This window comes from Pseudophryne corroboree, chromosome 1 (assembly GCF_028390025.1).
Source record: "Pseudophryne corroboree isolate aPseCor3 chromosome 1, aPseCor3.hap2, whole genome shotgun sequence".
NCBI lineage: Eukaryota > Metazoa > Chordata > Amphibia > Anura > Myobatrachidae > Pseudophryne > Pseudophryne corroboree.
The window spans coordinates 313984591-313998598 of NC_086444.1; the positions used below are offsets into that span (position 1 = coordinate 313984591).

The 14008-nt window shown below is 43.4% G+C and overlaps 1 protein-coding gene across 2 annotated transcripts in view; it reads right to left on the reverse strand.

The window, feature by feature from the left end:
* Positions 1-2702: 2702 nt before the first annotated feature.
* The window catches only part of OGFOD2 (2-oxoglutarate and iron dependent oxygenase domain containing 2), a 155204-nt gene continuing 143898 nt past the window's right edge, over positions 2703-14008 (reverse strand). For both annotated transcript variants that reach the window (XM_063964554.1, XM_063964553.1), the window contains one exon: positions 2703-5912. In XM_063964554.1, coding sequence (XP_063820624.1) covers positions 5637-5912 — 276 coding nt within the window. In that variant the 3' untranslated portion in view covers positions 2703-5636. The remainder of the gene's footprint in view (positions 5913-14008) is intronic.

The window sequence follows — 14008 nt, forward strand, 5'->3', positions numbered from 1 at the left end:
AATTAAAACCAACCCCGGTAAAGAATTTTCTAACACGTAAGAATGGATGCTACAAGTGCACAGGATGCACCACGTGTTCCCACATGTCACCTGGAGACCATATTGTCCACCCATATACAGGGAAGAAATTCCCGACCAGGTGGCCACTGACGTGTAGCACCAAGTTCGTGGTTTATGCCATCATATGCCCATGTGGGCGTTACTATATCTGCAAAACAGAGTACCAGTTCAAGATAAGGATGGCACAACACAGGCAGGCAATCCGCAATGCTCTGGCCACAGGCAATGGGGATCAGCCAGTGGCCAGGCATTTTCTGGAAAACAGGCATGGCATGGCAACATTTAAACACAGGATCATTGATCACGTGCCAATATTGCCTAGAGGGGGCAACCGTGGACAACAGTTACTGAGACTGGAGTCCAGGTGGATCCACAGGCTAAATACCTCGAAACCGGGGGGTCTGAACGATAGCCTGGGTTTGATTAATTTCCTGTGAAGACAGGTAGGAAACTAAATTGAGGGGAACGCTATCTCTTAGTGAAAAGGTCCCAATTACATACAAGATGGGATACACAGAAATGGTATTCACAAATGGAGAGTGGAGTCACAAAAGGAGAGCAAGATAAGGCCAAAAAGTACATCCTATTAGTAGCGAAAATGTCAAATGTATCATAGTTCAATGACACGATAATTTAGATGTGGGTTTTGCACAATATTATATATGAGCTAACATCCATCCTGTCATCGATTAATTATTATTTTTTGATGCATGGGTCTTAATTACTAGGTGTTTAGTCATAGGAGGTAGTAAATGTTAACACTCAATATGTAGAGGAAATTTATTTTTTATCAAATGTAAGTTTTAAATGTATTTTTTTTAATATATATTACAATTCAAGTTAACACAAGAAGGCAGCTAGCTGTTATCTGCCACAGTTTTAATCATGCATGAAAAGCACGTTTTTACTGGAAATACACTAAGGGGATGTTTAAGTGTTCACTTTTTCTCTCTCCCCTCCAGCGTTGCCATGGTTACGCGGCCCACGGAACAACGATACGTCACTTCCGTCCTAGACGTCATACACAGTACACTGGACAGGAAGTGCGGCTGGCGTGGCTGCGGCGGACGCTGGCGGGGAAATCAGAAGAGGAGGGGGGTAAGTGTGTATTTATTGTTCACGATTGTCACTGTGTGTTTGTCCTGAAGACGGGGGGGTGGTCCCCGAAACGTTGACCTCACTAATACAGCTTTTCACTGTTTTCCAAGTCTCTGAGTGCCGCCTCTGATTTTTTTGATGGGGGTATATATATATATATATATATATATATATATATATATATAGTGGCAGGGACAGCATAGTTCCACATGGAGTTAATGTGGAACATCAGGCTTTCCCAGGTTTAGCAGGGCTGAAGGGTCCAGTCCCGATTTTGCCTCAATCTGTTGTCAGGCAGAAGCTGGGCTAATTTACAACACCTGCAATTTGCCTTTAAGTATGGGTTCAGTGAACAGAGACATTACTGTCACAATATATCTAACGTGAAATAATATAAGTTCCTATTTAGCACAGCAGATAAATGGTATACAGCTTTAGTACTAGCCTAACAATATATACAACAGATATAAACTTTGCATTGCTTGCCTATAGTTTCCTCTTCTAATACATTTACTGTATTTGTCAAATTAGTGCATCATTTGACACACAAACTCCAGGATAGTATGATATTAATGTGGCTTACACACTCCCTTCATGTCTTTAATCTGGTTTCTCAACCTGAATTATGTTTGTTCAATTTATTCAACACCGGGAGCAATAAAGATTGCTTTCCATTAGTTGTTTGTAAGGTAGATTGAGATAGTATCAATGAAAACTCATAAACAGATTATGTTTCAGCCTTATATTACTTTTATAAAAGGCATAATTATTCTGCTAGAATCATCTGTAAATTATTCAGTGATTGTGGGTGACCTAGGGCCTGACTGAAAGATGGATTCAGTTTGTACAGCAATTGCGTCTGTGGATGCAGCTGCTGTCTGAAAATATGCTAATGCTGATACGTCCCAGCAAGGTAGCACCTCTTATGTTTAAAATTAGTGTGCAGTCCTACACCCCCCCTACCTGTGTATGAATGTACACTTGAAAGTGAGACCCTTCTACCTGGACCAGCACCTCACCCTCCTACCCTTAGGTGTTTTTAATTAGTATAGGTCCTTGCATTTGCTATCTACATGTTACCATGGGACTATGATAGGTAAGACCTGGATAAATTTGAATAATATGTCAGTATTAGGGATGTTAGGGAACCACCTGATGTGGTCACCGTAACATGGTAGGTAGGCCCCCATTTTTGGCCAAATATTGTGCTAAGAACCTCAATTTACTCTTTGTTAAATTGTAGATATTATTACAACTGATTTGATTAGCACTGTCCTGGGGAGGGTTATGGTTAGGCTCCAGGGGGAGGTTAGGGTTAGGCACTAGAGGGAGGTATAGTAGGGAAATATTCACCAAAATACTGTAGAATTGAAGGTCTGAGCCAGACGTAACTGTCCTTTGCAGCCGTCGGGAGCAGGTAAGTGACCGCTGGTCCACCAGGGATGATATGCCAACATTTCATCACTGACTACACAATGAATGTTGAAATTATGCCCATGCCGTCACTGACTTTCAACATATCATACCCAACTCAAAAAATACAGTTTATTTCTTTAGTGCATAAAGTTTAATGAGCTTAAAGGGACTGAAAATAGTTCAGAGAGATATATATCTTCGATACAAAGAAAACAAGAATAAGATTCTTCATAGCTTCAATCAGAAACTTGGGGGGACATGTACTAAGCAGTGATAAAAGTGGAGAAGTGAGCCAGTGGAGAAGTTGCTCATGGCAACCAATCAGCATTGACGTAACATTTCTAATTTGCATACTATACAATTGTACAGAGCAGCCGATTGGTTGCCAATGCCATGGGAAATTTCTCCACTGGCCCACTTCTCCACTTTTATCAGTGCTTAGTACATGTCCCCATAGAAACATAGAATAAGACGGCAGATAAGAACCACTTGGCCCATCTAGTTTACCCCCCCTTTTTTCTTTTCTTCTTTTAACAGTTTTATCTCAAACCTTATTTGATCCTTATTTCTTTGTAAGGCTATCCCTATGTCTATCCCATACATGTTTAAACTGCTCTACTGTCTTAGCCTCTACCACCACTGATGGGAGGATTCCACTTGTCCATTACTCTTTCTGTGAAGTAATTTTTCCTCAAATTTCCCCTGAACCTACCTCCCTCCAGTCTCAGTGCATGTCCTAGTGTCCTATTGCTCCTCTTCATTTGGAGAATGTTTCCTTCCTGGACTTTGTTAAAACCCTTGATATACTGTATTTGAAAGTTTCTATCATGTCCCCCCTTTCCCTTCTCTGCTTTAAACGATACATATTGAGATTTTTTAATCTTTCTGGGTATGTTTTGTGATGTAGGCCATGCACCATTTTACTTGCTCTTTTTATGTACAGACTCTAATGTATTAATATCCTTTTGAAGATATGGCCTCCAGAATTGAACACAGTATTCTAGATGAGGCCGTACCAATGACCTATACAGTGGCATTATTACTTCTTTCTGCTGCAGATTCCTCTCCCAATGCAGCAAAGCATCTGACTAGCCTTCCTCATAGCTTTGTTACATTGCTTACCTGCCTTTAAGTCACCTGAAATAGTGACTCCTAGATCCCTTTCCTTCTCAGTAGTTTCCAGTATAGTGCCATTAATACTATATTTAGCCTTTGGATTTTGTAGACCCAAGTGCATGATTTTGCATTTTTTGGCATTAAACTGTAATTGTCACACTCTTGACCATTCCTCTACTCTACCTAGATCCTCAATCATTTGTTTTACCCCTCCTGGTGTGTCTACCCTGTTGCATTTCTTTGTGCCACCTGCAAAAAGGCATACTTTCCCATTAATGCCATTTGCAGTGTCACCAATAAAGATATTACAAAGCACTGGTCCAAGTACAGATCCCTGGGGTACTCCACTGGTAACATTTCCCTCCTGTGAATGCACTCCATTTACTACAGCTCTCTGTTTTCTATCCTGCAACCAAGATCTTATCCATTCAACAATCTTAGTATCCAATCCCAAGCTTTCGAGTTTATTTAGCAGTCTGCGATGTGGAACAGTGTCAAAAGCCTTACTAAAGTCTAGATAAGCTATATACACGGCTCCACCTTTATCCATCACTTTAGTCACACAGTCAAAAAAAGTCAATAAGGTTTGACATTATCTCCCCCCATTGAATCCATCCTGTTTGGGATCCTGTAGATTGCTGGATTTGAGATAATCTACAACTCTTTCTTTTAAGTGTGTTTCCATCAATTTCCTTACTACTGACTTAAAACTCACTGGTCTGTAGTTGTTTGGCTCTTTCTTGCTTCCACTTTTGTGCAGTGGGACTACATTCACTCTTTTCCAGTCCTCTGGAATTACTCCTGTAGCTAATGACTGGTTGAATAATTCTGTTAATGGTGCTACCAGCACCTCTTTAATCTCTTTTAGTATCCTTGGATGTATCCCATCTGGCCCCATAGATTTGTCCACTTTCAGCTTTGAGTGTTCTGTTAGGACCTTCTCCTCTGTAAATGTGCTTGCTTCGTTTTCCTGAATATCCCTGTAACTTAACTGTGACCCCTTCCCCTCTTTCAGTAGTGAATACTGAGCAAAAATTATTATTAAGATGATCTGCTATTACATTGTCTCCCTCAACATGACTCCCTGTCTTTAGTTTTATTATTCCACCTTTTGTTTTTGTCCTTTCGCTTATATACCTTTAAAAAACTTTTGCCTCCTTTACCCGCAGTTTGTGCCTTTGCAAATCTGATTACCTCCTTCTGTCTAAAAAGGTATATCTCTTTGTCTTCATTATTTTGTGTCTGCTTATATTTCCTAAAAGCCATTTTTTTTGTTTTCACAATACTTGCTACTTCTTTCGCAAACCACACTGGCTTCCTTTTCCTTGTGCGTTTCCTTACACTTTTGATACAAAGGTCTGTTGCCTTTAATACACATTTTTTAATGTTTCCCACCTCTCCTGCACTGCTTCCAAGTTCCTCCACTCTGTCAAAGAATCACTTACACATTTTCCAATCCCTACAAAATCAGCCTTCCTGAAATCTAACACCTTTGTTTTTGTATGGGATGAGTCAGTCTCTGTCTTTATACTGAACCATACTGCTTGATGATCCCAAGTTTTCACCCACTTTTATGTCAGATATTCTGTCTCCATTTGTATGTATTAAGTCTAATATTGCGTCTTTCCGAGTGGGCTCCCTCAGCAATTGGTGGAGGTATGCCCCCAGCAGTGAATTTGAAGTCCCTACTTCTAGTGGAACTAGCAACAGACACCTCCCAGTTTACATCAGGAAGATTAAAGTCTCCAAAGATTATTACCTCTCCTTTTAATGCCATTTTAATTATGTCCTGCAATAGGTCCTTGTCCAGTTCCTCTTTCTGACCTGGTGGCCTGTATATCACACCAATACGAATAATCGACTTCTCCCGTTTCTTTAGTTGAGAAGTTACAAATTAGTGAGAATATTTGAAGCCAGCCTAATATAGCAATACAGTAACATGCCATTTAGATTAAAGTACAAACATCCACAGTATCTCCTCTGTCTTCTCTTTTCACCACTGTAAATCCGTCTCCTTCTCCGATTGTCTCAATGAGCTGGGGCTTGTTGTCGCACATGGGACAGAGTTTGTTGCGTATGGATGAGGATCTCATCCATATAATAAGATTCCACCGTTCACCAGAAGTAATGGGGAGGGCGCCGTGAACATGTTGCCCTCTGTGTAATATTCCCTGACCAATGAGGTGTTCGACCTCTGTATATGTTCTCTCATTGGCTGGCACCTGGACAAACCAGAAAAAAAACACTTTATTGTTCTGCCATACATGTATGAGAAATGTTATATTCAAAAATATACAGCTTGCTATAAAATTAAGCAATGTATTACCAGTAATGGCACTGTTCACTTGGAATCATTATACAGTGTTAGAGAAAACAGTAAGTACAAACTATGCTAACAACTGGAAATATGCAAAGAAAATAATTTCTACTGGAATTTTATGTCTATTGGTTTTATAGAACAGTTCACATATACAACGTTCACAAATACTGTATAATGTAATATTATGTAACAGTTAAAAATGTATCCTGTCTCCTAATAGCAAATATACTCAGAATTTGCAGGATAAATTAAACTATTCTGACATTTGAGCTGTATTATTTACCCATTTATCCTGCATCAGCTTGGTTAAATAGTGCTTGTTAACTGCAGTGGACGAACCGTCATGACCAGAAATCGCCCACTTGTGATTCCTGAGCTTCAGAGAATGGAGAGAAGCGGAGGACACACCGCAGGATCCAGCACTGCTCATCCTAACTTTAAAAAGGAGTGTTATGGTAGACTTACCATGGTTAACACTCTTTCTGCGCGGTACATTGGTTCCTCAGGAAAACATCGGGGGTGTAGAGTGGATCTTGATCCAGAGGCACCAATAGGCTAAAGCTTTAGGCTGTCCCAGGATGCATTGGGGCCTCCTCTATAAACCCTGCCTCCAGGCACTTGAGCTCAGTTTTGTTAACCAGTCAAATGTAGGAGCAGGCAAGAGAGAAGGCAGATGTTAGTCACATAGAACCACATTCTCACGACAGGAGAAGGTACCAGCGGATAATGCCATACAAACCAATAGAAGCTAGGTGCGTCAGGGTGGGCGCCCTGTGGAACCAATGTACCTACAGAAACAGTGTAAACCATGGTAAGTCTACCATAATACTCCTTTTCTGCAGCAGGATACATTGGTTTGCACAGGAAAACATCGGGGATGTCCTAAAACAGTCACTCAAGGGAGGGGACGCGTCTTAGCGCGTGTGAGAACCCAGCGCCCAAAGAAAGCATCCTGGGAGGCGGAAGTATCAAAGGCATAGTACCTAATAAACGTGTTCACTGAGGACCATGTAGCCGCCTTTCACAATTGTTCTGCAGACAAGCCACGGCGGGCCACCCAAAAATGTCCAACAGACCGAATAGAATGGGCTTTAATAGCAGCAGGAGCTGGGAGACCAGCCTGCACATACGCTTGTGCAATCACCTTTCTAATCTATCTGTCCAAGGTTTGCTTACTCGCAGGCCAGCCACGTTTGTGGAAACCAAACAAGACAAAAAGGGTATCTGACCTCTGGAGAGCCCTTACCACATCCAAAAGACCGCTCTTTGTAGGACAAATCTGAAGAGATAAAGGCTGGAACCAAAATCTCTTGGTTATGGTGAAAAGAAGAGACCACCTTAGGTAAATAACCCGGTCAAGTTCTTAGAACTGCCCGGTCACGATAAAATATCAGAAAGGGTGGACGACAGAACAAAGCGCCTAGATCTGACACACTTCTTGCAGAGGCAATAGCCAGCAAGAACAGGCTATTTCAGGTTCACTGACTCGAGAGGTCCAAATGGAGATGCTTGCAGGGCATTTAGAACAACAGCCAGATTCCATGGAGCCACCGGAGAAACATAGGGAGGCTAAATCCGAAGAACACCGAGTGAAAGTATGAACATCAGGAATAGACGCAATTTTCCTCTGAAACCATACAGACAAGGAAGAAATGTGAACCGTGAGGGTGGCCAGACAAAGACCTAGGTCAAGGCCTGATTGCAGAAAAGCCAGGATTCTGGACGTTCTGAATCGATATGCATCATATTTCTTATCAGCACACCAGGTGAAGTAAGAATTCCAGACCCTGTAATAAATCCGGGCAGATGCCGGTTTGCAGGCTTTCAACATAGTCTGGATAACCACCTCGGAAAATCCTTTGGCCCTCAGGAGTGATGCTTCAAGAGCCATGCCGTCAAAGCTAGTCTGCCCAGGTCTGGGTAAAGACAAGGGCCCTGTACCAGAAGGTCCAGGCGCTAAGGAAGGAGAAGGGGTCTCCCTGTCGATAAACCCTGCAGATCTGGGAACCAATGCCTTCAAGGCCATGTTGGAGCGACTAGAAGTATTATTCCTCCTTCTTGTTTGAACTTTCGTAGTACCCTGGGCAGGCGTGACACTGGAGGGAACACGTAGGGCAGCCGAAAGTTCCATGGAACCGCCAGTGTATCCACGAATGCTGCTTGAGGATCCCTGGCCCTTGATCCGAAGACCGGTACCTTGTGATTTTGTCGAGACGCCATCAGTTCTACGTCCGGTAGGCCCCATCTGTCCACTAGAAAATGAAAGACTTCTGGATGTAGACTCCACTCTCCGGCGTGCAAGTCCTGGCGACTGAGGAAGTTGGCTTTCCAGTTTAGGGCACCCAGAATGAACACTGCCGATACGGCTGGCAGATGGCGTTTCGCCCAACAAAGGATTTTTGACACTTCCATCATTGCCATGTGGCTTCGAGTACCGCCTTCATGGTTTATGTATGCCAACGTGGTGGTGTCATCTGACCATACTTGAACAGGCCTGTTCTGTACCAGAGGCAGGGTAAGAGAATTCATTGAACACAGCCCTCAACTCCAGAATGTTTATTGGGAAGAGTGATTCCTCCTTGGTCCAGTGACCGTGAAATGAGTGTTGCTCCAACACCTCACCCCATCCCCTCAGACTGGTGTCCGTTGTCAGCAGGACCCAGTCGGGGATCCAGAAGGGACAGCCCCTGTTTAATCGCTGGTCCAGTAACCACCAGATCAGTGACAGACAAACCTTCAGAGTTAAAGTGATCATCTCAGATCTGATCCGATGAGGTTAGCCATCCCATTTGGAAAGGATTAAAGGATTTGCAAAGGTTTCTTTGAACCTCTGTAGTGGGCGGGAATGAAATTGAGCGTACTCTACATGTAGAATACAGACACTATAAGGCCAAGTACTTGCATCGCCGAGTGTATCGACACTCTGGGGCGAAAAAGGAAGCATCTTATCCTGTCCTGAAGCTTCAGGACCTTTTCTAAAGGCAGAAAATAGGATTTTGGTACTTACCAGATAAATCCTTTTCTTTGAAGCTACAGGGGGCACTGGAGTACTCTTAGGATATGGATGGGGCGTTAGCAGGGATAGGCACATTTAAATTAGTAACCCTCCACCCCCCCCTCCATACTCCCAAGATACCTCAGTGTTTTTTTTACTGAGCCAAGTAGGAGCGAAAGAGATGAACAATGGAGAATTACATATAACATTATAACATAACAGACAAATAGAAAGTTGACACGACAATAGATAAAAATCACCTTAACATTTCAACAAGTCGGTGAGAATGCGTTACCATAACATCTACTAAACTTACCACAAGCCAAGTGAAACTGCTCTGGGTGGGCGTCCAGTGCCCCCTGTGGATTCAAAGAAAAGGATTTATCTGGTAAGTACCAAAATCCTATTTTCTTTTTCATCCACTAGGTGTCACTGTAGTTCTCTTGGGACGTACCAAATTTTTCCCCTTGGGCGGAGAGCTGGTTGGCACCTGTAACACTAGACAGCCAAAGCTAGATGCCGATGCCGCAAACGTATCAAACTTGTAAAAGCGCACTGATGACCATGTAGCACTGATGACCATCGTGTGCACTGATGACCATGAAGCTGCGCAGCAAAGTTGCGTTGTAGAAGCTCCATGACCTGCTGCCCATGATGTTCCCACAGAACGTGTGAAATGTGCTGAAACGGATGCAGGCGGTTGCAGACTAGCATGAAAGTAAGCTTGACGAATGGTCAGCTTAATCTATATAGCAAAGGTCTGTTTGGAAGCTGGCCACCCTATCTTGACTGCATCGTAGAGAACAATGTATCCGTTTTACATATTGTTGATGTTCGGGCTACATAAATGCAAAGTGGGCGTACCACATCCAAAGTAGCTGGAAAAACAAGAACTACGATTGGTTGATTGATGTTAAAGAAAGATACTACCTTCGGTAGAAAAGCGGGATTCGTCCGAAGTTCCGCTCTGTCATCATGCAACACCAGATACGGTGGCTTGGATGACAAGGCGCCCATTTCTGAAACACGCCTTGCTGAAGCTAAGGCTAGAAGAAACATTGTTTTGCAAGTTAGAAACTTAACATCCACTTGTTGTAAGGTTTCAAAAATTGAAGACTACAAAAAAATCTAAAACTAGATTCAAGTCCCATGGTGCTGCAGGTGGTATAAATGGAGGTTGAACTCTAAGGACACCTTGCAGGAAAGTGTGAACTGTTGGCAAAAGGGCCAAACGGCTTTGAAAGAAAATTGACAAGGCAGAGACCTGCACCTTTAGTGTAGCTAAACGTAGTCCTCCATCTAACCCCGCCAGTGAAAATAGTAAAAGACGGGATAACATGAAAGAAGATGTCGGAAACTTCCGAGCTTCACACCAACCTATATAAGCTCGCCAAATCCTGTGATAATGAGCTGCTGTAACTGGCTTTCTAGCACGTAACATGGTTGGTATAACCGTCTGTGGAATGCCCTCTTGTCTTAAGAGAGCAGTTTTAACAGCCACCCCATCAAACGAAGCCGCTCTAAATCGAGGTAAAGAAACGGACCCTGTTGCAAAAGGTCTGGACGCAGCGGAAGCGGCCACGGATCGTCTGCGAATAGACCGCGGAGATCCGAGTCCCACACTCTCGGAGGCCAATGAGGTGATACTAGTATGACAGTTGTGGACTCTCTGATGATCCGCTTTAGCAACTGAGGAAGCAGCGGAAACGGTGGAAATAGATACACGAGGCTGTACGCCCACGCTACTGTCAAAGCATCCACTGCCTTTGGATCTCTTGTTCCGGACACATACTGGGGTGTTTGACTATTCTGGCTATATGCCATTAGATTCACCTGTGGGTAACCCCACCACTGGACCAACAGCTGGAACACCTCTGGATTTAAAGCCCATTCTCCTGGATGAAAATCCTGACGGCTGAGATAATCGGCTTCCCAGTTGTCCACTCCTGGAATGAACACTGCCGACAATATCACTTGGTGATGCTCGGCCCAATTCAGGATTCAAGCAACTTCTCACATGGCCATGCGACTTAGAGTCCCTCCTTGTTTGTTGATGTATGCGACTGCTGTTGCGTTGTCTGACCGAACTTGAACAGTCTGAGATTGGAGAATGTGAACTGCCTGTCGCAGCGCGTTGTAAATTGCCCTGAGTTCCAGGACATTTATTGACAGTAATCTTTCTCGGTCTGACCATAGGACCACTGCTCCCCAACCGCTGAGACTTGCGTCCATCGTCAGAATTATCCAATTCCATACTCCAAACCTTTTTCCCGCGGTGAGATTGTGTATGTGGAGCAACCAGAGTAGTGATACTCTGGCCCGTGGAGACAACCGCACCATCTGATGAATTTGTAGATGAGAGCCTGATCACTGTGCGAGAAGATCCAGTTGAAAAGGACGCGAGTGAAACCTTCCGAACTGAAGTTCTTCGAAAGACGCCACCATCATTCCTGACAGTCTAATGCATAAATGCACCGAGACTGTCCATGGTTTGAGCACTAACTGTACCAGATGGCCAATACTTTGTGCTTTCTGTTCTGGCAGGTAAATACGTTGATCTACCGTATCCAGAATCATTCCTAGGAATTGAATTCTTTGAGACGGGACCAGGTTTGATTTCTTGAAGTTGTCAATCCAACCGTGCTGAACTAGTACATTGTACGTTAGTAAGGCATGTTGAAGTAGTATTTGTGGAGACGGAGCTTTGATGAGGTCGTCTAAGTACGGAAATATTATCACTCCCAGGGATCTGAGATGAGCTATCATCACAGACATCACCTTTGTGAATACCCGTGACGCTGATGAGAGGCCAAACGGTAGTGCCTGAAATTGATAATGGTTTTGTTGTACTGCAAACCTTAAGTACGCCTGATGCGGTGGCCAAATTGGAATGTGTAAGTACGCATCCTTGAGATCCAGCAAAATCATTAATTCCTGTGGTTCTAAACCTGCAATCACTGACCGCAGGGATTCCGTCTTGAATCTGTAGTAAGTGACGTACTGATTGAGCCCCTTCAGGTTCAATATCGGTCTGACCGAGCAATCCGGCTTCGGTACTACAAAAAGATTGGAATAATAACCTTGACCTTGTTGGTGAACTGGTACCTGAATCAAAACTGCTGAATCTACGAGAGACCGAATCGCGGTCTGCAGAACCGCCTTTTTGTCTCCTGACACAGGTAGGCCTGTCTTGAAAAACCGCATTGGTGGTAGACAATCAAACTCTATTTTGTAACCTTTGAACACTAAATTGCGGATCCAGCCATCTGTGGATGTCTGAAACCACGCCAAAGAAACATCTGAAGGCGTGCTCCCAAAACTGAAGATCCGAGATGGGCTGGAAGCCCGTCATGTCACTGGCTTGTCAGCGGCCTTTTTATTATTTATTAGCAGTTTCTTATACAGCACAGCATATTCCGTTGCGCTTTACAATTAGACGACCTGATGACGGTTAGTGGTTTGTTGAAAACCAAGTCCTCTACCACGTCTACTCTGTATGGTTGTTCCTCTAGCACGTCCTTGAAAGGCCTGAGGTCTAAAAGATTTGAACACTGGTCCAGCGTATTTCCATTTAGGAACTGGTGCGGGCAATGGCAGGAAAACAGACTTTCCCCCTGTAGCCTGAGAAATTCATTTGTCCAATTCAGGACCAAATAACATATCACCAGTGTAAGACAATGCTTCTATTTCTCGTTTTGACTCTGCCTCGGCTTACCAAGAATGCAGCCAAAGCACCCGTTGGGCCGAAACTAGTGAAGCTGAAAGCCGAGAACTAACCTGGCCGACGTCCATAGAAGCCGTACCTAAATACACAGCCGATTCACAAATGCATCAGACATGCTGAACAGATGTCTCCTTTTTATCTTTGGAAATTGATTGGTGAGTGTCCTCTATTTGAGACCCTCAGCAGGGTCTTGAAGATAACCTTGTATGTATGTATGTATGTATGTATGTATGTATGTATGTATGTATGATATATATATATATATATATATATATATATATATATAAATAGACTTCAGGCATCCCTCCACATGCTTATCTGTCGGTTCCTTAAGTGAGGTGACAGGTGTGACAGGCAGAGTGGATGACACCAAAAGGCGGGTGACGTGAGAATCCACCAGCGGTAAATTTTCCCACTTGCCACATAACTCCTCTGCAGGGAGAAAATAGCGAGCCAAGGCCAGTTTAGGCAGAGGGAATTTCTTCCCTGGAGTAGACCAGGGTTCCTGTCTGATGTCCACTAAATGGTCAGAATGGGGTAACAGAGTTTTAACCACCTTCTGCTATTTAAACATATCAGTATTCTTTGCCACAGTACTGGAATCCTTGTCATCAGAGATTTGTAGGATTTGTTTAATAGCAACCACTAAGGCAGGGACATAAATCTGCAAGGGAGAATCCTCATCAGTAACACCAGATTCAGTGTCTGACAAGACTGTATGCTCCCCCTCCTCTTCAGAAGAAACATATGAGAGGTATGTGGACTGTGAGGAGGAAATAGCCCGCTTAGATGACCTGGGATGGATTTCTGTCTAACCAAGGACTGATTTAATTGTTGCAGCTGGATAGATAAATTTTCCGCCCAAGGCGGATTAACCGTAGGGACAATATGTGGCTATAGTGGCACAGGTAGTCACATAGGGGGCATAAGGCGTTCTACCAGAGTACCCAGTAGGTTAGTGAATACAGCCCAGGGTGGCTCCTGAGTAGTCCCAGGAGCTGCGGACTGACTAGGACATGTATGACACATAGTACATAGACCATCATACAAAACTTCCCCTTCTGGTAATTCCCTGGAGCATGTTCTGCATGATGCAGGAGCTTCCACTGATTTACTGCCCTTTCTGTTAAGACATTATGTAAAAAATGCAACAATAGACTTAGTACGATAAAGCCAGACAAAATATAATACCTGCAAATAAATCTGGTATTATGTGACTGAGTACACAGTAGAATATGTGTATTGGATAAATACTGTGACGCAATATATTAGCAGACCC